Raw genomic sequence first — 23,612 nt, forward strand, 5'->3', positions numbered from 1 at the left:
TGATTTTAGAAAAGTAACTGTACTCTGAATACCACCAAAAGTACCAGAATACAGTTACAGTTATACTCAAAATTAGTATTCAGAACACATATTCTCAGTACATGTATGCAGTTACTTCCCAACACTGGCTCTGAGTGAGTGACAGGTGGATTTAACCAATGAGAGTGAAGTGTGAGCAGATGAAAGATTTTAAAGACGATGTAAGGATGTGAGGTATATTGTGATTTAAGCTGCTGCCATATCGTCCACTCCTATCACAAAGTAATATAATAACAATAATAAATAAAACACACATGAAATCTGCCTGTGTCTGCTCTGGCCTGGGCCAAAGTACAGGGACAGTCCGTGAGTTCATTCAGAAAGTTGGGTAGGGTCTTCTCCAGGGCGTCCCACTGTAGGCATTTACCCTTGGCCCATGCAGCTGAGTCCTGTCTGAAAGCCTCCTCCAGGTGCCAGGCTAAAACATGGCCCCTACTCCACAGAGCTGGCACATCCCTGTGAAGACACACATAGAGGTGGGTGATACAGCCACTACAAGACAATACCCAAATAGTTGTTAAAGATATGCAAAATTCAAATATTAAGTCTACTATTCATAATAAGAATAACAAAAATATTATCAGATTATTACCAAAAGTGAAAAAAATGGTATCAATTGTCTACATACTATACATTATAGAGTACTAGAGAGATAAGAAAACACATTGTCCTGACCTTGCTCCATTCAGGACAGAGTTTGCAGTGATTCGAATGTTGCCCAGCTCTATGTCTGAATAGTTCTGTGAAGACTCTGGGAAGAAGCTGAATAAACCGGTGTTGGGAACATTCGTGCCGATGGAATAAAGGTAGTGGATGCTAGCTTCATAAGAGAGTGTCTCATTTGTGCCTGCTGTCCCGGTGTTGATCTCCTCATAGCCCCACAACTCAATGTTCACTGTGTCTGCTCCGATGCGTGACTGGTTCCAGGTCATCTCTAGCTCTCCTGATATGTTCTGAGAGCCATAGTTGTGCCATTTTGTTCCATTAACAAGAACAACTTCAGAAGAGGGGTCGGCTTTGCTTGGGTGGACTGGTATAGGAAAAAAAAAGATTCTAGTTTTATTATAAAAACACAAAAGCCTACAGCAGAAACGCCATATCTTTTACCAGTATAGGGCTGTTATGTATAAACAGGATTTACAGAGTCCCTAACATAGAGTGCTTGTTTTTCTGTTTTCTTTTTTTTTTTTTATTAAATCATAATTGCACAAGAGGAATTTACACTACCAGTCATAAATTTGGACCACTCTCTAATTCAATGTTTGTTTTTCTTTATTTGTACTACTTTCTACATTTTAGATATATACAGAAAACATCAAATATATCAAGTAAGATATATGGAATTATGTACCGGTAGTAAAAGCAAAAGGGGGCTACTTTGAGGATTTCAGTATAAAATATATTTTAAAATTTTAGTTCAGCTGTTTTTCTTTGCTACATAATTCTATATATCTTACTTCATATATTTGATCTGTATATATGTAACATGTAGAAAGTAGACAAAATAAAGAAAAAAAAACATTGAATGAGAGGGGTTGTTCAAACTTCTGACTGGTAGTGTACATTTTGAGATTTAGTTAAAAAAATAAAAATTCTTAGAGGTCTTTAGTCAGTTAGGGTTAGGGTTTTTACTTCATCTCGATAAAATCTTGTCAAATGAGTCTTATAAATTATTGCTTCACTAATGAACTAATTTAAAAAAACATCATCTGGCTAAAAGACAACAAAAATAATAATTAGTTACAGACTCTTACCTGACAGGTACTCTCCAGTTCGGTCAAAATCACTTCCATCTATTGAAATGTCAACTTGAATCCAGCCTATTTCATACAACAGAGGAGAAATGCAGAAAGCTTGACCCTCTGAATCAATAATCCCTCTTGTCGCAATTTCACCTTTGAACCTAAAACAAACAAAAAAAAGCTCAAATCAATGCATAATTAGTGGTAGATATTGTTATTTCCAAACCTGCATCTAAGCTGGTCATTTGGTAAAAGAATCAGGTTGATGATCTTCAATGGTGTCCCTCCTAACATGGAGCTGGAGTAGGGCCTCACTTCAAAACAGGACTGGTTGTAATCCAAGCAACAATTCTTGAAAGACTCACAGGTCGAATGACAGGAGCACCCAGCCAGTTTAGATCCACACAGTCCCCTACAGGATTCACCTGTCAGAAAACCAAATACAAGAGGAAAAGTCAAATATTTTACAGTAAAAATGTAATAAACGTATCAAATTAAGCATATACATTTTTCCTTACCAGCAGCTTTAGAGGAATACATAAGAAGCCCTATAACTGCCAATAAAAAATAGTTTTGCAGCATTTTATTAAATACAAGTTCAATGCACAGCAGGATAACACTAGCTACAGCAGACCTGCTTTGATTTTCTGGATCTATGCTGTGGATCAGAGGTCATTCTAACAGAAAACTGACTTTCTATGCCCAGTTTCGAAGTTATATTTTAACCCAAAATGTGTCTTAAGAAAGTTAATGAATAGTCCAAATTGTTGGTTTAAGTTAGTTAGTTTTAATACAGGCTCACGTCTGACCTTACCGCGCAATATGACACTTTCTGCAAAAGTATTGAAGCTCAGATAAAGCGAATGTTATACTGTAATAACGTTATAACTATTCACGCGTGAGTTTGTTTATTTTGATTTTGTATTCTCGCGAGTTTGCATTTCTCGCGCATGCGCACAAGCGTTTCGCATCTCTGAACGGATAAAGATGCTTCACCACGATTAAGGAGGAGAAAAACATCATTATATTTCTGATCTTAAGTAATATTTAAATGCGAATTGATGCCGATGATTGGTCGCAAACCCACAAAATATAGGGAAGTTAATATACCGCCAATTCATAGCTGGGAGCTTTTTAGGCTAGCTTGTGTTAGCACATAGTCATAGCAGCTGGATCCTGTCTTTGGAGCTGTAGTTTTAGAAAATGTATGTTCTGTACACCATTATTGCGTCTTTAGTTTCCTTTCTTGTCTTGAAGTGGATGAAAAAGAGGAAGTATTGTACTGATCCTAAAAGACTGGATGGCAAAACCGTTCTTATTACAGGTAACTACTGGAATCTATCTGCCAATCTCTAGACCTATCTACCTCTACCTCTCTGTGTCTATCTGTCTGTCTGTGTCTCTGTCTATCTATCTGTCTGTATGCCTTTCTCTCTCTCTGTCTGTCTGCGTCTCTCTGCTTGCCTGTCTCTATCTATCTATCTATCTATCTATCTATCTATCTATCTATCTATCTGATTTAATTTCTGTGTTGCAGGGGGTAATTCTGGCATAGGAAAAGAGACAGCTGTGGCCCTGGCAAACCGTGGTGCCCGTGTCATTGTAGCCTGCAGAGATGGAGAGAAGGCAGAGAAAGCTGTGAGAGAAATAAAGTTCAGAAGCCACAGTCTCAATGTGACTCACATGGAGCTGGACCTGGCCAACCTGCGCTCCGTCAGAGAATTCTGCAAGAAGTTCCTCCATGCTGAAAAGAGGCTTGACATATTGATTAATAATGCAGGTGAGAAAATTGTTATGACATGCATTTATTTAATCTATTATGAAGTGTATGGAGTAGTCTAGACCAGCGGTGCCCAACCATTTTCTCCCAGTGAACATACAGATGACTCCAGAATTATTATTCTACCTGTGAAGATTGTTGTTTCTAAATATAAAAAATATACAGATAACACAATATATAGAAAAAGTACAATAAAACGCCTAGATATCCTGTCTAGCTAGTGTTAAATGCCAGGCAGAAGAGGCGAGGCTTCACATTTTTGATGGCTGGAGAAAGTCACTGCACTGTTACTATTTTCCCCCTAATTCATCCAAGCACATTTTATACACCTACAACAGTTTTAAAAGGCCAACCATTGTGATTTCTGTCATGTTTTCTGTTCCTCAGGCATGCCCAGTGTCCTGGACTGGACCGACGATGGATTCAGCATGTGTTTTGGCGTTAATCACTTGGGTCACTTCCTCTTGACTAATTTGCTTCTGCCTCGTCTGAAGGAGTGTGCTCCGAGCCGCGTGATCACACTCACATGCTCCATTTACAAATACCAGAAGCTGGACTTCCAGGATCTGAACTACAATCTTCTGCCGTTCTTCACCTACAGCCGCAGTAAACTGGCAAATATCTACTTCAGTCAGGAGCTGGCTCACATTACAGAGGGCAAAGGAGTCACCTCGTATGCCATTCACCCAGGTATGATTTTGCATTAAACATATAAGTGAAATTAGAGGTGAGATGTGTTGTCTACAAGACAATATTGTTTTGAGGCTGTGCAAAATTAAATATTTAATTGTCTGTGTACCGGTAATCCCTCAGTTGTTCAGATAGGGTCCATAGCAAAGTCTGGTTAAATTCTGTCAGTTTATGTCTTTATGTCTCTTTTGTCAAAGAATACAAAGAAAACTGTTGAAACACTGCAAAAAGATATGTAAAAAAAACAACAAAAAAACTAAGAGTAAAAGTTTTTGTACTTTTAGTCCAATTACATGTTTGGCAGTAATTGAACCTCAGTGAAGACATATATAAGCACATTTTGGCACATTTATGATGGACTGAAAAGTTATTTTCTGATTCTCATTATTGACAGAATCTAAATCTCAAGATGATCATTTTTGTCCTTGTTTTTCACCTCCAGTAAAGTAAAACATAATAATTAACCTGGTAAGATCAAATTAAATACATTTTCCTGCAGGTTTTGTGCAGAGTGGCTGGACGTGCCACTACTCCTTCCTATTCCGCATGCTGATGGAGGTGGTGATGCGCATGTTCTTTGTGCCGTGTGAGGTTGGAGCTCAGACTGTGGTGTACTGTGCTGTGTCTGAGGAAGCTGCGAAACACAGCGGAGGATACTTTGTGGACTGCAGACCGGCCAATCTGCGTCCATTCGCCAGAGACGCTGGTGTGGCTAAAAAACTGTGGGAGGTCAGCGAGAGACTGGTAAACTTGTCCTGAATATGCCCAAACAACTGATAATGTAATCTTGTGTTTGTTTTTTATACATATTTTTGAAGTGTTATTTATTTGCCTGTTTGATTTTTCAAAACTTGAAGCCTGGTACAGTGCACAGCGATGGAAAAGAAGTCCCCATAAACAACCAACTGAACTACTGAATGCTGAACCACTATTTATTATTTTGTTTTGTTTTTTTATACATACTTTTGCATCCTGTTTAAATCTTTGTAACCAAAATCACAAGCCTGGTGATAGCTTAATTCCTGAAAGAAATATATCACGGTTAATGGAACACATTTTTAGTGCTTTTCTCGACCTTCAAGGCACTCGGGCGCTTTACATCAAGAAACCACTCACCCATTCACACACACATTCATACACCAGTGTACACAAACACCAGGGCGAGGCGGGTTAAGTGTCTTGCCCAAGGACAACTACAGTATTCATTGGTGGCAGCTGGAATTGTACCACCCACCTGTGTGTTAGTGGATCCGACCGCTCTACCAAAGATGTTTATGTTGAGAGCGGGATTCAACCTGCCAACCCAACACTTTTGAAACTAAGCTACTGTTGCCCCAGTAGTTAATAGAAGTTTGTAATGTCAACATGATAAAGGGAAGGGTGATATGCCCAAAAAATACAAAGAATGTTTTTCCCTGTATTGTCTGATCGCATTTTTTTTTTAAATTCAATTATATTTTGTGTATTTTATTATTTCTTACAACATAAGCAATACAATGCAGACTACAACTGTCAAATTCCTTCCACCAAAGTTTGAACTCTTCTCTTAATATGACAAACACCAGCACTGAAGTATGAACTCAACAGCATGTCAACAATTGAACATAGTAAAAGGCAAAAGTAAAATCTGTCAACTAGACTTCACTCTGGAGTGAAGACGTTTCGCTGCTCAGTTATATATGGGGAAAAGGTGATGTCTAAGGCCATTCCTGCTCAAGGAAGGATTGTCTTTCCTAACAAAAATCGCTTCTATAACTCTACATAGAATAAAAAACAAAACATTGAGGTCAATAGATCTTCTTTCTCTTTTTATTGATAATACCTTAACACATTTTCTTGAAGTTAGAGAAACACATGTTGCACATAAAGAGAACAGAGCCATAACCTGCAGAAGAGAGAACTAGAGGATTATTTTACAAGATACGACCAAACTGACAGAAAAATTAAATGACAGACAAAAATAAAAACTAGAAAAAGGCAAAAGTGGTTGAAAAAAAAACCTTTGAAACATAAGGTAAGGTCAGGAAAGAGTGTACAAAAACCACCCAACTCAATGTTGTCAGTGCATTTTAGTCAAAGGCAGTTCAAAAGCTTCTTCAGTTGTATTCGACAGCAGAGCTACTACAGAAAGTGTAGCTAGAGTCGTAAGAAATACCAAAATACCCATATTTTATTTGTTTTGACCAAGTTTCATTTATAAAAAAAAATAAAAACAATTGCTGGAAGTAGAAATTGCATTCGATTGTCTCATGTTAACAGTACTGAGCTGCTGTCCTGTGTTACCTAAGGAAACATTGTGCTATTTATACCTGTGCTTTGTAATGAATGGCAGTGCCCCCTGCTGGAGCTCTTGCTGTAATAGTTTTTTTTAACTTGTTTTACTTTCCTGGACAAATGAACAGCTTTTCTTTCTGCTCTGAATACAGAAATAAGCCGACTGCACTGACAACATAGAGCCACCATACAAGCATGCAGAACACTCATCACATCTTTATCACCAACACAGCCCCCATAGTCATCTTTAGGGCCACGGTCAATATATAAACCTTCTAAATCTTCGTTATATCATCTCGAGACAAAAATAGTTATATGCACTTAAAAAGCTCCGAAAATACATAGAGAAAGGTTGAGTATACCAGCATTCAGTAGAAAATGAACAAAATTAAAAACAATAAAGTAACAAGTGCCCTGTTGACTGCCATGCAAAGAAAACGCCAGCTACACAGCTAGCTACGCCATATGTATTTGTGTAATACTGTGTACTACTCCCCTGTTGTACTGTGAATCTTATACCAATTTTGATTTAAGCACAGAAAGAAGTAAGCACGTGAAGAATTGAATGACAACACGTTTGAACTGTACATGCTGCGTATTATCCGCCATTTTGGATCAGGGTCGTGTTAAGAGCGAACACAACCTTGACCTTTCAATAACAGACCACGTCTATGTAACAATGCTACCGTGAGAGACACGTGTTTTTTCTTCTAAAGAATAAGTGATCGAAGCGAAAAAGATAATTATCAAAGATTCTAAAATGAATTACACCTAAAATAATGCCATAACATTGCAAAGCGGAAAAAGCACAAAGAGAGTAATTCACACCAAGTTGGTCGTAACAAAAACAACACATGCAGTGTCCAAACTGGGTGTAGTCCCCCTTTAAAACAGCCACACAAAGCAGTGTCCCTTTAAACAGTTACAGACAATACTTGTACAAGTGCATGGGCTGTACAATAAGAAGAAGCACACATTCAAATTAACGCTAAAATAAATAAATAAATATTCTAAATAAATATAAACCTGAGGACACCAAACCGGCTGCTTGCTCGTTTCAATCTTCATCTTGCATTTGGGACAAACACTCCAAGTCTGTCAATGGTGAATGAACAAAACGAGAGCTTCACACATTAACGTTACACCTCCACAGGTTTACAGTGAGGCCCTCTGGCACAAGCACTTTAGTATCACAGATAAAATAAAAATATGAACAAAAACATGATAAAACATGAAAAAATCCAGGGCTGAAGGCGGGAAACTGATATGTCCTTGAAATAAAGCATTTACGTTTCTTTACCATTAACATCCTCACACATTCGTCCTGGGCCCGTGGAGAGCGCGCGCGCGCACACACACACAAAAGCCAGATACAGGCACACACGCAGACACACAGACACACACACACACACAGAGACGCAAAAGCCAGATACAGACACACACGCAGACATGCAAAAGCCAGATACACACAGCTTTGTTTCTTCATCTCGGAGCCCACTGTTTTTGGACACATACAAGTGCTTCATGTAATAAAACATTAGCACCATTTTTGTAGAATCTTTGCCACTTGTTCCTCTGTCTGACAAATGTTTTTTTTTTTTTTCAAACAGCACCTGTTACTTCTACAAAATGAAAAGTTTCAACTAGTACCACCAGCAGTGCAGTTCAACTCCACCCCTTCACACTCCTCTCAGTAATAACTAGACAGAAATCTGAGTCTGGAAAGGCTACAGTCTGAATATATTTCAACTCACGCTGTTCGACTTTGAATTAAGAAGTTAATATATATAATAAGAACTAATCTTTTTGTGTGGCTATGCAGACTTGTCTATTAGTATTATCCATTACAAATCTAAATAAATGTGATCGCTATTGCATGTTTTTACATGTAACATGTTGCAGCACTAGAAGATATTGACCATAAATGCAAAAGTTCATCTAGGCTTTTTTCAGTGCACTTTTCCTTGTACTTGTACTTGACTGGCACACGAAATGTTGCTCTCACAAACACATCTCATCATGTAGTGCACCTCATTCAAACGGCATCAGACAATAGTAAGAAGTGTGTAGAATATGCAAACAAACATGGTGTGGGCGCTGGAGCATGTATCAAACAATAAGCAAATTACAAAAACTGCCAATATCATTTTCCACTTAAGCCACAATAGAAAACAGCCACTGTTATTATGGGGAAACATGCTTCTTAAAAAGAACAAAGAACCCTTGACTCTAGAAACCACTGGCATTAAGAATTTTGAATTATACAAATTACAATTGCAAATGTGAAATTATAGTAATTCTCATAATTATGATAGTAATAGAATTATCTTAAAACTTTACAAACTGTATTTCCAGTGCAGTGTTTATGTCACACAGAGTGTGGATGATTCATACAGACACAGGGCAGAGGGGAGACCAGAGGAAGAAGGAATCATGGTGAGTGCTGCACTCCTCAGTCTGAGGAAGAGGAGGAAGGCTGAGCCGGTCGCTCCAATAATCATCAGGGAGGCAGGTGATGGTCAGGTACAGGGGCAGGAGAGATGCATGCTGGGAGTTTTGACCCGTGTTGAAAATGCGTCTGTCCCTAAAGCGACACGGCACCCCTCCTTCCTCTTCTTTCACTTTTTCCTTTGTAGAGCACTCCATCCAGACACAACATGGCATTCATCCTTTAAAAGAAAAGCAGAGTAAAAATTCAGGAAGAGTAATCTGATGATGAAGGTAGTTCAGTTTGTCTCTAACATCTGCAGCATGGTGTCATATACAGTACTTCAAGAACAGCACTTCCCATGGACCTGCCCCTGTCTGTACCTCACTGTAGCGGCGCCGCGGGTGCCCCGGAGCAGTGGAAGTGGATGTTCTGCCACTTGCTGTCTCTACGGTGCCACACTCGAGTCTCCTCTGATTGGCTGGAGCGCGGTCGTCCTTGGCCGTCCACAAACTGCGTCAGGCGGATGTAAGCGATGCAGGCGGCGTCCTCCCCGATCAGGTGCACATGGGGGTTCAAGATGGTGGTGTGGATGGGTTTGCTGTTTTTAGCCAAAACTGCAGAAATAGACAATGACATATATGTAGCTTAAAGGTACACTGACTTTTCTGATGGTCCGCCTGTGTTAAAAATATCAAGAAGTTCCACAATATGGCCTTAAGAGAGAAGTTTGCCTGTTAAGGTATGAGTTGAGGTTAGAGCCCCACTGCTGGCAAAGCATGTGTTCATAGCTGTTCATGGGTAATATGCTGACCAATGTCACTGATGACCTAATGTCACTGTGTGAATTATCAGCAGGTTTACTGGGCTGGTAACTATGGCAATGGTAAATATGAGTACATCAAAGAAATACGTAACAAGACTCACGGTTTTCAAAGTAAAATCTGTGGAAATCCATTCCTTCGACCAAGTTGCCCAAAGCCTCAGGTTCAAATGACGTCAGACCCGGATCACAAATCTTACTGAGGACCAGAAGAAAATACACATCACAAAGGCAGACACAGTATTTACATACACACAAAACATCTGATCATGATCTGATTATTCAAATGTCATATAAAGCAATCTGATGTTAGTAATCTGATTTATTGCTGACAGTTCACACCTTTGCAGGTTTTGACAATGCAAAATATGTAAAAATCAATTATGAAAAAAGAAATAAAGGTAGAAATGTTGATAGAGCCGTTAAACTGGGGCCTTATAAAGTGATATAGGAGTAAAAATGAGGACTTACGCATAAGCTTCAAAGTCTCCGTTGTTAATGGCTTCTATGAGCTGTTCTGTGATCTTGATTATTTCTTGTTTGCGTGCTGCAGAGAACAGAGTAAACTTAAATTTTAAAATTGTTACATAAAATTACAGCAAAGGTGACACAAACTGTTAGTAAAGCAGCATTCAAAAGACTTACTGTCATCAGCAGTTATTGCCTTAGAACTACATTATTTACACCATTTGGCAACAAGCACGAGTAAAAAGCAAGAAAAATACATTTCAGATCTCGGAACAAACATGCCGTCAACACAACCGCATAAAACAACAGCTCGTTAAACCCACAGGCAGCTTCAGACTAACTGCTTTATGATTCAGTTCAATTATTTTCACCTCATATCAAACATCAAACCCGTGGAGCAGTTCTGTTGTCGTTAGCCGATGATGAAGATGCAACGAACCAACGGAGCCGTGCCTGTGCTGTATACTCACTCTGGGCGGAGGTCGGGGAGGGGCTGGAAGGGGGCTGGGGTGGAGGTGGGGGGGTGGCGTGGGCTTGGTGAGACCTGGGAGTGGGCACAGGAGGTGGTTCGCTGTCGGTGTGAGGGGCTGCGGGGGCTGGGGTGACCACGTGGGCAGGAGGGGTAGCAGGCACCTTACGGACACTGCTAACCAAGTCTGTGAGCCTGGACACTGAGCCAATGTAGCAGCGGAAAAGACAAAGACGGTAGTGAGGAAAATGCTGAGGGGGGATTATTATGATTATGTTGTATGCTTATTATTATTATTATTATTATTATTGTGAACAGGAAGAATAATGTCCTTATTTATTACATTTGGTATTTTGATTGCTATATCTCTACTAACATAATGAAGTATTGCTGTTCTGATCAGGTAACAACTGCAATTCAGTAAGAAGAATTTCCCTTAGAGACAAAGTAAAGCCCACCACACACAACAGGACTGTGTGTTAAACAATTTTTAAAGCTGCAAAAAAAAAAAAAAACACGAGGAGAATTTGATGAGATTTTAAATCTTATGATCTCCTGAGTGCAAAGGCTGCAGCAAAGAGACTGCACACCACAAGCTAAAAGTTGTGAGCTATCAAAACTATAGCATTCCTCGCATCAGCCATTTTGACTCACTTTGAGTTTTCCTGAGATCAGAGCATTGCACTTCTAGTTTAGATGCAAGTCAAAACTGTGTTATTATTATTAGTGAAATGTGGAGCAGTAGTTCAGATAAATGCTTTTAACGCACAGAAGGCTGGAGATAAACTACACAGGAAGTAGAGTCTGTCTTTACTGAAGCAGCAGCTTAACCCTGATCAAACAGAGACACGAGAGGAACTATTCTTGACTTTTTACTTTTTAAAGAACGCTTCAAACTGGATATTAGTGCTGTTCTGTGGACTGGGGGGCGAAGGACAAATTCTAATGGATAATATGAATGAGAGGTGAAAAATAAAGCCGCGTCATTATTTCCTGAGTTTCTATTTTGCGCCTCTGTGTCTGTTAGTCCATCTGCCCCTGATGCACTGTTTTATTAGCTCTTGCCGTGGTGATGTTTTGTGGTTACGGGTCATGCCTCCCTGAAGTTGGGGTGAAGCAAATTGAGACCTGAATTGGGCAAATAATACTGTAATGTGTGTTATTTTGATTATTTTAAATGCAGAAAAATATAACCTCAGGCTACAGTAGGGTGTAGTAATAAAATAAAATAAATAAGCCTAAGAACATGCATATGCCAATCAGGAATTTCAGCAATTTTCAAGAGCTAGAATTTGTCAACATCTATTATGTTGGTCCAACAGCCACATGCACCTGCTTACAGTTAATATAGCTTCATCAAAGAATATAATAATTTTCTTTCTTAGTTTTGTTTATTTTACTTATTTTATATTAATATTTAGTTTTAATATTCTGTTTGCTTTTTACCTGATGATTATTGAAGATTACTTGTATCACTAAGTCCTTGTTCCTCCTGGGTCAAAGTTTCTATAATATTTTGAGGAATCGGGTTGGATGAAACCAGCCGCTTGAGCCCGTTTTACTTACTCTGCATTGGGACAGCAGGGGTGTGCGGGGGTGAGGGAGCAGAGAAGGCAGAGGGGGGAGGGGTGGTACAGGGTCTGACCTCTCCGTCCGGGATGGGCCCTGAACCTCTACGGACTGAGCCCAGCAGGTCAGCAAACTTAGCGGCCGCTGAGTGTGGGATGAAAGCAAAACAATGACCACACTGAGAACGACAGCCGCACTGATCACATGACTGCACACAACATGTATGGGCTATGGATACATGAAGTGGGCTACAATGACAAAAATTAATACTGCAATGTTTTTAAGGACTATCGTGATCACAATAATGCCTTGGTTAAGGTTCAAGTATCCATGGCTTTCAGAATGACAAAAATGGACAATTGTTACCGCAGTGGTTAATAATTTAAAACTAAATAGGTTATGTTTTGAATGAGAAAAAGAAAGAAAAAGTTGCATACAACAGGAAGCTGAAAGCCATGAATAGGTTGTGTTCACATTCTATAACTTCATGTCATAATTTTTGATGGGCCTGTTTAAGTCTATGGGAGGTTCACTGTTTTTAAATAAATCAAAATCGAAATATTCAAACTTGTAATCCACAAATATTATTTATCTGGGATTGCGCCACAGATTTGCAACATTAATCTCAGGGCAACAATCACATCTTTGGGGTTGAATAATGACATCACTTTGTTATAATTTCACTTTGTATGCTGACAGAGAGGAAGTGCAGGGCTAGACAATTTTGCCTGAAAATAAAATTGTTGATTTTTTTTTCTCTAAAAATTCGATTCAAAGTTGAAAAGTCTGGCAACTGGGCCAAAGGGTTAAATATGAATGAGATAAATAAATGAGATAAACTATTGTATTAAACATGCAGCCCCAACATTTCATTTGACTTCTGATTTCAGAGAAGTAAGTGCTGCATGGCCCTGTGTATGTGCTAAACTTTGGTCCCTGTGAATTTTCAATCAAATCAAGTTGAACTTCAATCAATTTAATCGCTTTTTTGCCCAGCCCTAGTTTGCATTTTAGCTTCATGTGGCTAGGGCCAGTCTCTGATTAGGATATCAGGGTATGAGCTATAAATGAGGTCACCAAATCTGCATTTTCACAGTTAAATACTACTATATACACTACCAGTCAAAGGTTTGAACACACCCTCTCATTCATTTTTTTTTTACTACTTTCTACATTTTTATATAAAAACTGAGGACATCAAATATGTGAAGCAAGATATATGAAATTATGTCATAGTGTCTTACTACAGAAGTAGTAAAAAGTGGTTAAAATAAAGTAAAAAAAAAAACACTGAATGAGCGGGTGTGTATAAACTGACTAGTAGCGTGTTTCTAACCTGTCCTCCAGCTCAGCTCAGCTCTAACCTATAGTGTGTCTAGAATGTTGTAATGTCACTTGAACCCAAGATATTGCAGAAATACAAACTGTACTATTGCATATATTCAAACCAACTCTTTTGACATTGAATTGTGTCCGATCTATTGCCCACTTCTAACTGAAACCACTGCAGAAATTAGTAAAAGCCACAAACACACAAATAGAATGTTGTCTTTGATCACTAGGTGGAGCTAGGGAGCTGTAGTCACCGGTGGCGTGGGTGAAAGATGGGGAGGAGGCCAGAAAACAGTGTCTGATTTTGTCTTGCACCATGTAATTTGATAGATTCATATTTGACAGTATAAAAATGAAATGGATATAGACATGAGATCAGAGGAGAACTAATTATCATGTGTTTTAATTTTAACACAGGTAACAGTGACAGGAAGCATATGAGGGTAGGCCAGTACAGCATGAGGCTCAATATCAAGTGTATGTACTTTTATTTGTCGTTGCTAAGGAATAGCCTGGATTGTTCCACATTTGGCATTAAACATATCTATCTAAAAATACTTTGAAACACATGGACTCTTACACGTTCTCCACAGATCCCACCTGGAACCTTGCCTGGTGGCATTAATCGCTTGTCTTTGTTACATAATTTTTATGTCAAACTGTGGAACAGAATGACAAAGCTAAGATCCCCACAGTGACGGACTGTTCACAAAAATGTTACATAGTGCAGCTTTAACCTTTTGAGCAGCAGATAATTGAATAATTTTGCATTTGATCCATTCTTCAGTGCTACTTGGGAAACCTGTCATGAGCAGTGACTATACTTAATATAGTAAATTTATAATATCGGCTTCCAAATATGGGTTTAGTCAATATACTGGTTGGACATATGAATTGATGTAATATCAGTATTTACAGGTCACAGTTGAACCAGAAAGTATCAGAATGCCTGCACTTTTATTTATACAAAGTTGTTCTGTTGTTACTTGAAAGAGAAATAACATCTACACAACACATTTGGATCAGTTTTGTCTTATTTCATTTTTTTTTTAGGGAAATAAATGCTGTTTTCAGTCTCAGCAACTCATGTGTTTTACACAATGTTTATTTAGACACACAACATTGTTTACTGGGACTGTCGTGCTTATGGGTTATTGTGTCAGTGGTTTAAGCAGTCTCAATGTTATCGTTTAATACTTTCTATGGCAATATAAGACACATTAAGTTTAACAGTGATAGGCCTAGGGTGGATGTTATGAAGCTGCAGGGGCCATGCTAACTTACAGTGCACAGCAGTGGAAGCACCCTGACTCACAGAGTGGGAGCAGGGGCTGGACGGAGCCTTAACTGAGCAGTTTCCTACACACACACACGGGTGATACACAAAACACAAAGGTCAGACTATGGTCACACACTGCTAAGCGAGCGTAAGATATGAGACAGTTTGAATGGGGTTGTTTCATCAGGAAGAAGCATAAAAACATGAGAAAAAATAAAATACGCCACATGCCAAGTTGTTATGGGAGCGTAGCAGCCGTATGAAAGAAGATTAAGCTTTTAGACAAGTGCTCTGGATATATGTACACTATTACAGACAACAGCCCCATCGCTTGGAACTGTATGTATAACTTAATATATAGTTCCCATTGTGTCCCAATCATATACATTTGAATCCAGAAGGTTGGGTTTCATGAAGCTGTTCAAAAACTACAGGACTATATTTATCTATATAACACAAAAATCAAAATTAATGATTTCACAGTTATGGAATGTAACAAAGTACTGTGCTTAAGCAGAATTTTTAGGTATCTGTACTTTATTTTCACACACAGTGGGTACTTTTTACTTTTACTTCACTACATTTGAGAGCAGGTATGTGTACTTTCTACTCCACTACATTTTGAATAGGACTGTAAAGTTAAAAGTACTTTTCATCCTTTTTCATCCTGACTAATGTTTTCGAGTTCAAGCTTCGGCTTTGAGCAAACAAAAATGCACAAAATTTATAAGAAAAATTAAGAAATTGATTCGTATTGTTACTGTTGACCAAAATATGTACCATTTTAAATCAATTGCTACATTTACACTTTAACAAATAAACAACACTTGTGAAATACTTTTACTTTTTACTCTAATGTTTTTAAATGAGAACTTAAATACTTAGGAGTAGATTTTTTCACATGATACTTTTACTTGAGTAACTTTTTACCTCTGTATCTGCACTTTTACTTAACAAAATGTAGTATTTCATCCATTGCTGCTCAATAGTAACAATAAAACGTGCAATAATCGTAATTTGAACATATGACATTGGGACAGACATAAGAATTTTGTAAATGTTTTTTTTCATTAATGATTGTGTTTGAGTAGGATTTACAGCAGTGCCGGTCACTGCTCAGGATTTTAGCTGGCTGGAGCCGAACTCGGTGAGCGGTAATGGGAGAGCAGCCAAAGACCAGAGGATGGATGACAACATTGACGGCTGGGATAATGAGAGCTGTATCTGCTGCTCGTTAGCGCCTATTTGCCTAATCAGCGCTCTGAGCACAAGACACTGCACAGGACCAACCAAAACTCTGAAGAATCTGATACAAAATCTGATTAATTCCAAAGTGCAAAGGCAGCAACTTCTTTAGGGAAAAACAGACTGTATATGTATGCGTGTGTGTGTATGAACCAACTCACACTCTGAGGACTTCAGTGACTGGCCTCCTGCTGGTGCCCAGAGTCAGGACTAAACCAGGACTAAACATGTGGAATCAGCATTTCAATTTCATGCAGCTAAAACCTGGAACAGTCTTCCTAAAGATGTGAGACAGGCCTCCACTTTGATAATATTTAAATCCTGGCTCAAAACAGTTTTGTTTAGCTGTGCATATGACTCTTCTGTTTTAATGTCAATTTTCTGATGATTATTTGTAATTATTTATGTTTTGATTTGTGTGATTTTAATGTCTTTTCTATTCTGTAAAGCACTTTGAATTACCTTGTGTACGAATTGTGCTATACAAATAAACTTGCCTTGCCTGTTGAAGCAAACACCCCTTCTCACCCACACCGCTGGTTTGGCAGTGAGTGGAGGTTGAGCAACACTGTCAATCAAAACTGTTACTAGCACTAGTGGGAGTAACCTCAGGGAAAAAAGGGGCCTGATTTGTCTGTTATTAATGTTCATATCTTGAATCACCGGGACAATAGCGAAATGAAACGAACATTTTAAGACCAACATGACGAGGCTCACTGTAACAGTTACAGAGAGAGGGGTGACAATATTTCCATGCAAAGTGAATTGGAGCCAGAGTCGATGGAGCCGGAGGTGTCCATGATCACTTCCTATTTGGAACGCAACAGATAGCGGGTTAGCTATGTCCATTTACACATACAATCTATTTACTTTACTTTTTTGTTTACTTTTCACAATTACTTTTACCAGTGTATTTCTATGGAGTTCTGCAGTGTTGCCAGATGAGGGGCAAGAGCCACATTTCCCTATTGTTTACACTGTATTTTGTCATCAAATAGTCAAAAAGTAAATTCACAAATATAGCTATTGAAATTGAGCAGCAGTGGAAGAAGTACTTGGTTTTGTTACTCAAGTTAAAGTACAGATACTGGAGCAAAAAAAATACTCAAGTAAAAGTATCACATGAAAAAATCTACTTAGGTAAAAATACTAAAGTACCTGTTTAAAAATGTACTTAAAAGTATTTATGCGCAGTTTTTGAGATCTAATAACGCTTCAAATGTAGTGATTTTGATAAATATTTGTGCTGAATTTAGCTCACCAGAAAACTAAACCCATCTTTTTATTCTAGCTGTTTTTATTTGTTTTTTTTGTTGTTTTATATTTTTGTTTTGTCAAACTATGAACATGTTAAAAATAAACCCCTCAGTCTTTTCAGCAGGTCTCAAACAATAATAAAAAATATTTTTACTTTTCAGTCCAGTTCAAAAATGTAGTGGAGTAGAAAGTACAGATACCTGCTCTCAAATGTAGTGAAGTAAAAATAAAAAGTATTCACTGTAAAATTAACTTAAGTAAAGTTCAGATACCTAAAATCTGTATTTTACTACTTTTAGTTGGTTAGGTTCCTGAGAATGCGTTGCAGAAGCCCCCCCATACTGCAGTAAAGTATGCTTCACTATAAAAGCAATGAGAGTAATAACACAGACATGTTGTCAGATGTTCTAAACGCCACATGGGGATTGGGTTTCAAACCAACTGCCCAGCACTCGCTGACCCCACAAGAACCCCCCAAACATCCACACGGCTCAAGTATTCAGCCCGCTCCCTCACTCACCTGGTTCTTGTAGTTTTCTCCACCTCCGCTATCTGCCTGATGTGTCTTAAGGAGTTCGAAACTGTGCTAGACTGGAGTTAGCCCGCGGTGGCGCTAGTAGGACAGAAAGTGTAGCTTTAACTGTCCACTGGGGCGCTGGCTAATTTTAGACGCCTCCCTCTTTAGCCATGACCCTCCTCCCAAGGTGTCCGTGCCCTCTACATTTTTAACAGTGAGAGGTGGGACTGTGGCTCCAGTGTGACAACTCTGACATATATACCTATTGTGTATGAAATCAGTGTTTTTTATAGTCAAAGTATTACATGGTTTTTACATTAAACATATGTAGGTCACACTGCTAACATGCTCAAACTGTTTCAACTAGTGAAACTTGGCTAACTTCTTGTCAAGGTCTGTTTCTTTAATGTGTCTACTTTTATGTTCATTTTGTTTGTCTAAAGTTTGACAAGTTTGTAAAGCAAAAACACTGCCATCTGTTGGACATTTGAGATATTAAAATTTACAATGTTATACATCTATTGCCTCTGTTGTTTGATATGCAATTTTAGTTATATATACACTAGTTGTGAAATACTGTTACATTCTATTTGAAATAAAAAGTACTACAGATAAGGTTTACAGCAGTGGTGGAAGGTAACAAAGTATAAGTAGTACTGCACTTAAGCAGAATTTTTAGGTATCTATACTTTACTTAAGTACATTTTACGGATACTTTTTACTTTTAATTACTACATTTGAGAGTAGGTGTGCTTTCTACTTTACTATATTTTTTAACTGGACTGAAATGTAAAAAGTGCTTTTCATATGATTTGAGAGATTATTTTTACCATGTTTGTGGTGACATCTTGACTAAAGTTTTTGAGCTCAAGCTTTGGCTTTGAGCAAACAAAAAATAAATACACAACATTCAGAAAAATTAAGAAACTGATTCGTATTGTTACTGCTGACCAAATTATGTATCATTTTTAATAGAGTGAAATACTTACTTTTTAGTCTACAAATACAGTTTTAAACGGGTACTTAAATAGACTTTTTCATGTGTTAATTTTACTTTTACTTGAGTAACTTATTGCCTCTGTATCTGTACTTTTATTTGAGTACTTCCACCACTGGTTTATCTGTCAGTTCAATTTGGGACATGTGCCGATTGAATCCTTAATACATTTTAGACCATTTGCTTTTTTACACGTTAATTCTTATTATATTTACAGGTTACGAAGATAGAAAGATCTGAGATAAAAACAGAGCAACCTTATTACATTACAGACATGATACTAACATAATAGTGAGGTCACACACCAAAGGCCAGATTTGTGTTGTGCCAAAGAAATGGAGGCTATGGCCCATGAGACGTGAGCTAAAAACAGAGCACTAGTTACAAACCAAACTTACTTTGACGAGCCCTTGTGATTTCCTCATTCTTTCACTACCTTTTGTGTCCCTGATAGAGCTGGTGGAGTGTGTGACATCTCTGCAAAGCCTCTACGGGGAGCGGGAGAGGAGCACATTTTGTTCTGTTTGCTTGGCACAGAATCTCTCCATTCCTGACCTGATTTAGATGCATTGTACTAGATGTGGAGAGCACGCATGTTTAGAAAGCCTCCTCTTCATAATAGTCTTTGCATAAACGCATTAAGCTTAAGGGGCTCATATTATGCTATTTTCTGATGTATGTTATAATGTTGTTTCCTCATCACAAACATACCTGGAGTTGTGTTTTTGTTGACCTTTAAAGTACACACGGGCCTATAACACCTTTTCATATTTCATATTGTGGTCTAGTGATTTTGTCAGACAGTACATGTAGTAAATATTTATCATAGTTTTATTTTAGTTAAGTGGCAGTTTGTGAAAAAAAGCTGAGAATAAAAGTAAAAAAAAATACAGGAGGTAGTGAGGTGAGTTCATAGGTGGTGAGTTCATCCAAAATGCAGACAATTTACACATATGGAAGGCATTTTTTTGTCAGTTTAAACATTCTAGTAAGAAAATAAATGTGTTGTATTTTATTTGTATTAGTTAATCATAACTCTAGTCCAATTTCGGCATGTTTTGGCTCTTGTTAACGGTTGCTAAGTAACAGTTATGTCTACTTATGTCACATCTGCTGCCCAGTAAAATCTTAAATATCAAATTCTGTTCTGAGTAGCCTAAACTGTCATAATCACTTTAAAGATAGGTACGGGATATTTTTGAAGCCTGACACAATGTCCTAAAGATATTCCCAAACAGCAGGCGCCCATGGTGACAAACTCTGTGGCAGGTTGACAGCACAGGGATTAGAAGGAGGGCTGGGGAGGGTGGGGTATTGGAGAGGTGCGATTCCTGGTACTGGGGTTTCAACAAACAGTTTGGGAAAGCCAGACACACAAACAAATAAATGCCTCCCCTAAGCTATGGCCCCAAACAACACTGCCGTAGAATCAGGTAGTTCCCCGAAGCACCAACAGGGGTCGCTAACGGGTCACCAAAGAGCAGGAATGCCAGTGATTAATTTAAAGTGTCACCAATGCTACTCAAGCCCACACATGCTAATATCTGTTTTTGTTGCTAGAATTCATTACATTTGAAATCATAATATCCACAAACCCACATTATGTAGTTTATTTCAACACAACAAACTCTTAACCTTCTGAACTCACGATCACAACTGAACCTGGATTGCCATTAGCTGTCGTATACTGAGAAGACAACAGATCATAGACATCACTGGGTTTAGTGCAAGCTGGTTTTAGTCTTAATATCTGGCAACCCAAAGCAAAGGGCACGTTCCGCTTTCTGACTGTATAACTGGCTTGCAAACCAAAACTCAACATGAAAACATAAACAACTTTTCTGTCATTATATATCACAAGTGTTATTAGATCTGCAGACCAGCGGACACTGATGATTATACATATACATCTTTTAAAAGTCTCACAGTTATTTCATTTTGACTTAAAGTTTTGTGTAGTCTTACCTTTCACATCTTCATCCTCCACAGTGGTGTTGCTGCTGTCCGATGACTCCTGAAACAAAATGGTAAGTTTGGTTTTGCATTGGCCACATTTACACTCAGTTATAAATGAATGGGAGACAGACAGAACCAGAACGCCCACACAAACCAGCAAGTATGTTACAAAGCAGAGAAAAGCAGGAGCACCGTCTTTATGGAGGCTAAAAATATGACCTATCTGGAAACACAATAGCTAAAGACTAAATGTGAATGTGAAAAATGTATAAAGTGTGTGGTGAGGACTTTTACAGCCTTAAAACATATATAATAATTCTAAAAAATAAAGCTGACTACTTTGCAGATTTCGCTTATTATGGGTTATTTTTAGAGCGTAACCCCGCGAGGGACCACTATATAGTAAAATATAAATAGTATATATAGTACTATAGTATATATATAGTAAAATTAAAAGTGCAATATGCAGCTTTTCTAGTGGGGGGGTCCGTCACCTACTCACTTTCCCTAACACCTAGGCCCGAACCCTAATCACTAACTCTAACCCTAACCTTAAGCCTAAATCTAACCTTATCCTCTAACCCCAACCCTAACCTCTAATCAGATAAATAAGTAAATAAAGATAGAAGTTTAATGTGTTTAATACAGCAATATATTGTTTGGCAGATATATCAGCCCAATATTTGAACTTTTTTTTAGCGTATCTGCTATTGGCCTTAAATCTCCGACAGAGACCGATACTTTGTTTTGGTCGATCTGCTGCATAAAAAATCCACACAAAGCTTTATATTAAGACTTGCACAAAATGTGTCTACAGCTCTCTTATGGGATTGTCGTAAAAAAGAGCTTGGGGAGTTTAGAGTAAATTTAAATTACATAATTTGGGGAAAATAATCTAAATCGGCCCTCTATATCTGTCACCAGTGCTCTGTATTCTAAATGTTCGGTTTGGCATTTGGTAATCGTATTGGCCATGAAAAACCCCATATAGGACGATTTCTAGTTCCTGGCAACGCAATAACATCTCAAGCTGGTGGTGGATCCCCTACGAGAAAAGTTACACAATGCACCTTTAAAAAATGTAAAAAAAAATAAAAGCCTATTTAAAATGTCTGTATACAAAAACATATTTGGACGAATACAGAAATTTTCAACTCAACTATTTATTTTTTAAGTCCACTTAAGTCATATTCCATCCTCCATCTTTCTTCTGTGTTAGTACCTGCCTAAATGGTTCTATTCGGTCTGGACAGTAGCTCTCTATTGGGCTTGACCCTGCTAAATCCTGTCTCACTGTCTCTCTCGCTCTCCGCTGGTTCTTATAGGCCTAAGCCATTGGAGTTGTGAGCATTAAACTCCAATTAGCAGATAAAAAGGACCTACACTCTTTGGTATGTCAAGGGGAGACGAGGAGAGCTGGCAACCTCATTAAACTGTGTGTGACTGAGAGACAAAATCCATGCACCGGAAGCGTGTTTTACAGAGACGAGATAAAGTGGACAGTGACACAGAGACGGTGGATTACGAGGAAAAATGTCTACAAGTCTATAGGTTTGTTACTTCATACCAAACATGATACAGACGTGATTCCCCCTAGTATGTGTAATATAAGCTCTACTCTATATAAACCTGTAAAACAGCCCTATCAATGAGATTACTGCTTATTACTACTGTTTTATAAGGGAAGTTCTATACGGTCCTCAGCATTTGACCCATGATTCAATGGGGCTTGGTGAACCTGTCAGGAGAATTAGGTTACCACCATAGACTGTATATATAAATGGATGGAGCTAACCCGTTAGCCGCTGCGTTTCAAATAGGAAATAAACATGGGTGAGCCTCCGGCGCCACTGACTCTGGCTGCAATTCACTTTCTATTAACAAACTGTTGCCAACTTTCTTTGTAACTGCTGCTGTCAGACTGGTCTGATCTTGGTCTTAAAATGTTTGTATTAACCTGCTCTGCATGATCATAGTATTTTTATTTCACTATTTGTCTCTAAATGAGGATATGAATGTTAATAACAGACCAAGCAGCTGCCCTCTTTCGCTGAAGTTGCTCCCACTAGCATTAGCAACAGGTTTGATTAACAGTGTTGCTAAGCGTCCGCTCCCTGCTAAACCAGTGGTGCGGGAGGAAAGGGGCGATACCTTCAATAGTCTTGCGCTGGCTATTTGGTTGCTATGATACTCAAGGTTCGAATTCCTAATATGGAACTAGTCTCCAAATTCACCCCTATAACTGCGAGCCTCGATGAGCTTCATTTAACTGGAGACAAATGCTATGAGTGACGTCACACTCCCTTAGTCCACTTCTTTATACAGTCTATGGTTACCATTGGCACAGTTAGGGTTCATATCTGTTCCACTAAAGTTGCTCACTCCATAAGCCTGACTTATTTGGCTAAGCCTGGCTCATGTTGTTATGCAGAAGGTGAGTCTGTCAGAAAAAGTCCCATGTGAACGTCCAGCTAAAAGTTCACTTGGTAGGCTAAAGAGTCCATATTGTGGTGTTTTTTTAATCTACGTTATAATGTTGTTTACTTATCACAAACATACCTGAAGTTGTGTTTTGTTTTATTCACATGTTTAACACACACACCCTGCATATTTAGGAAGTTCTCCTCTAAAACAGAAAACACTCTGTTCCACCTTGTGATGTCACATGATAACAGCCAGCAATTCACTGTGTTTTTAAACTCCATACATCTTCACAGAATCATACAGAATCATTTGGATAATTTCAG

The 23,612-nt window shown here is 38.4% G+C and overlaps 3 protein-coding genes across 21 annotated transcripts in view; 1 reads left to right on the forward strand and 2 right to left on the reverse strand.

Moving 5' to 3' along the window:
• The window catches only part of susd2 (sushi domain containing 2), a 29,264-nt gene extending 26,897 nt beyond the window's left edge, over window positions 1-2,367 (reverse strand). Inside the window, exons 1-5 of the mRNA XM_033972576.2 lie at window positions 2,300-2,367; window positions 2,008-2,206; window positions 1,794-1,942; window positions 715-1,069; window positions 294-495 (exon numbers count right to left, since the gene is read on the reverse strand). Of these exons, the coding sequence (XP_033828467.2) occupies window positions 294-495; window positions 715-1,069; window positions 1,794-1,942; window positions 2,008-2,206; window positions 2,300-2,363 (969 nt within the window). The 5' untranslated portion in view covers window positions 2,364-2,367. The remainder of the gene's footprint in view (window positions 1-293; window positions 496-714; window positions 1,070-1,793; window positions 1,943-2,007; window positions 2,207-2,299) is intronic.
• Window positions 2,368-2,729: 362 nt separating this feature from the next.
• On the forward strand, window positions 2,730-5,669 carry si:dkey-174n20.1 (uncharacterized protein LOC796174 homolog). The gene is made up of 4 exons (XM_033973368.2): window positions 2,730-3,105; window positions 3,319-3,561; window positions 3,949-4,251; window positions 4,751-5,669. The coding sequence occupies exons 1-4, from the start codon at window positions 2,985-2,987 to the stop codon at window positions 5,008-5,010; spliced, it is 927 nt and encodes a 308-aa protein (XP_033829259.1). The 5' UTR covers window positions 2,730-2,984; the 3' UTR covers window positions 5,011-5,669.
• A 377-nt stretch (window positions 5,670-6,046) lies between these two features.
• Window positions 6,047-23,612, reverse strand: part of camk2b1 (calcium/calmodulin-dependent protein kinase (CaM kinase) II beta 1) — a 99,622-nt gene continuing 82,056 nt past the window's right edge. For 10 of the 19 annotated variants that reach the window (XM_033972280.2, XM_033972277.2, XM_055224381.1 and 7 more), the window contains 5 exons: window positions 20,875-20,923; window positions 10,248-10,323; window positions 9,881-9,975; window positions 9,337-9,570; window positions 6,047-9,194 (listed from right to left, as the gene is read on the reverse strand). In XM_033972280.2, coding sequence (XP_033828171.1) covers window positions 9,338-9,570; window positions 9,881-9,975; window positions 10,248-10,323; window positions 20,875-20,923 — 453 coding nt within the window. In that variant the 3' untranslated portion in view covers window positions 6,047-9,194; window position 9,337. Of the gene's footprint in view, window positions 9,195-9,336; window positions 9,571-9,880; window positions 9,976-10,247; window positions 10,324-10,714; window positions 10,916-12,279; window positions 12,427-14,898; window positions 14,974-20,874; window positions 20,924-23,612 lie in introns of all 19 variants that reach the window. The other 9 variants (XM_055224372.1, XM_055224373.1, XM_055224380.1 and 6 more) reach the window with 2 other exon arrangements.

The sequence above is a fragment of the Periophthalmus magnuspinnatus genome, chromosome 9 (genome assembly GCF_009829125.3).
Source record: "Periophthalmus magnuspinnatus isolate fPerMag1 chromosome 9, fPerMag1.2.pri, whole genome shotgun sequence".
NCBI classification, from domain to species: Eukaryota; Metazoa; Chordata; class Actinopteri; order Gobiiformes; family Gobiidae; genus Periophthalmus; species Periophthalmus magnuspinnatus.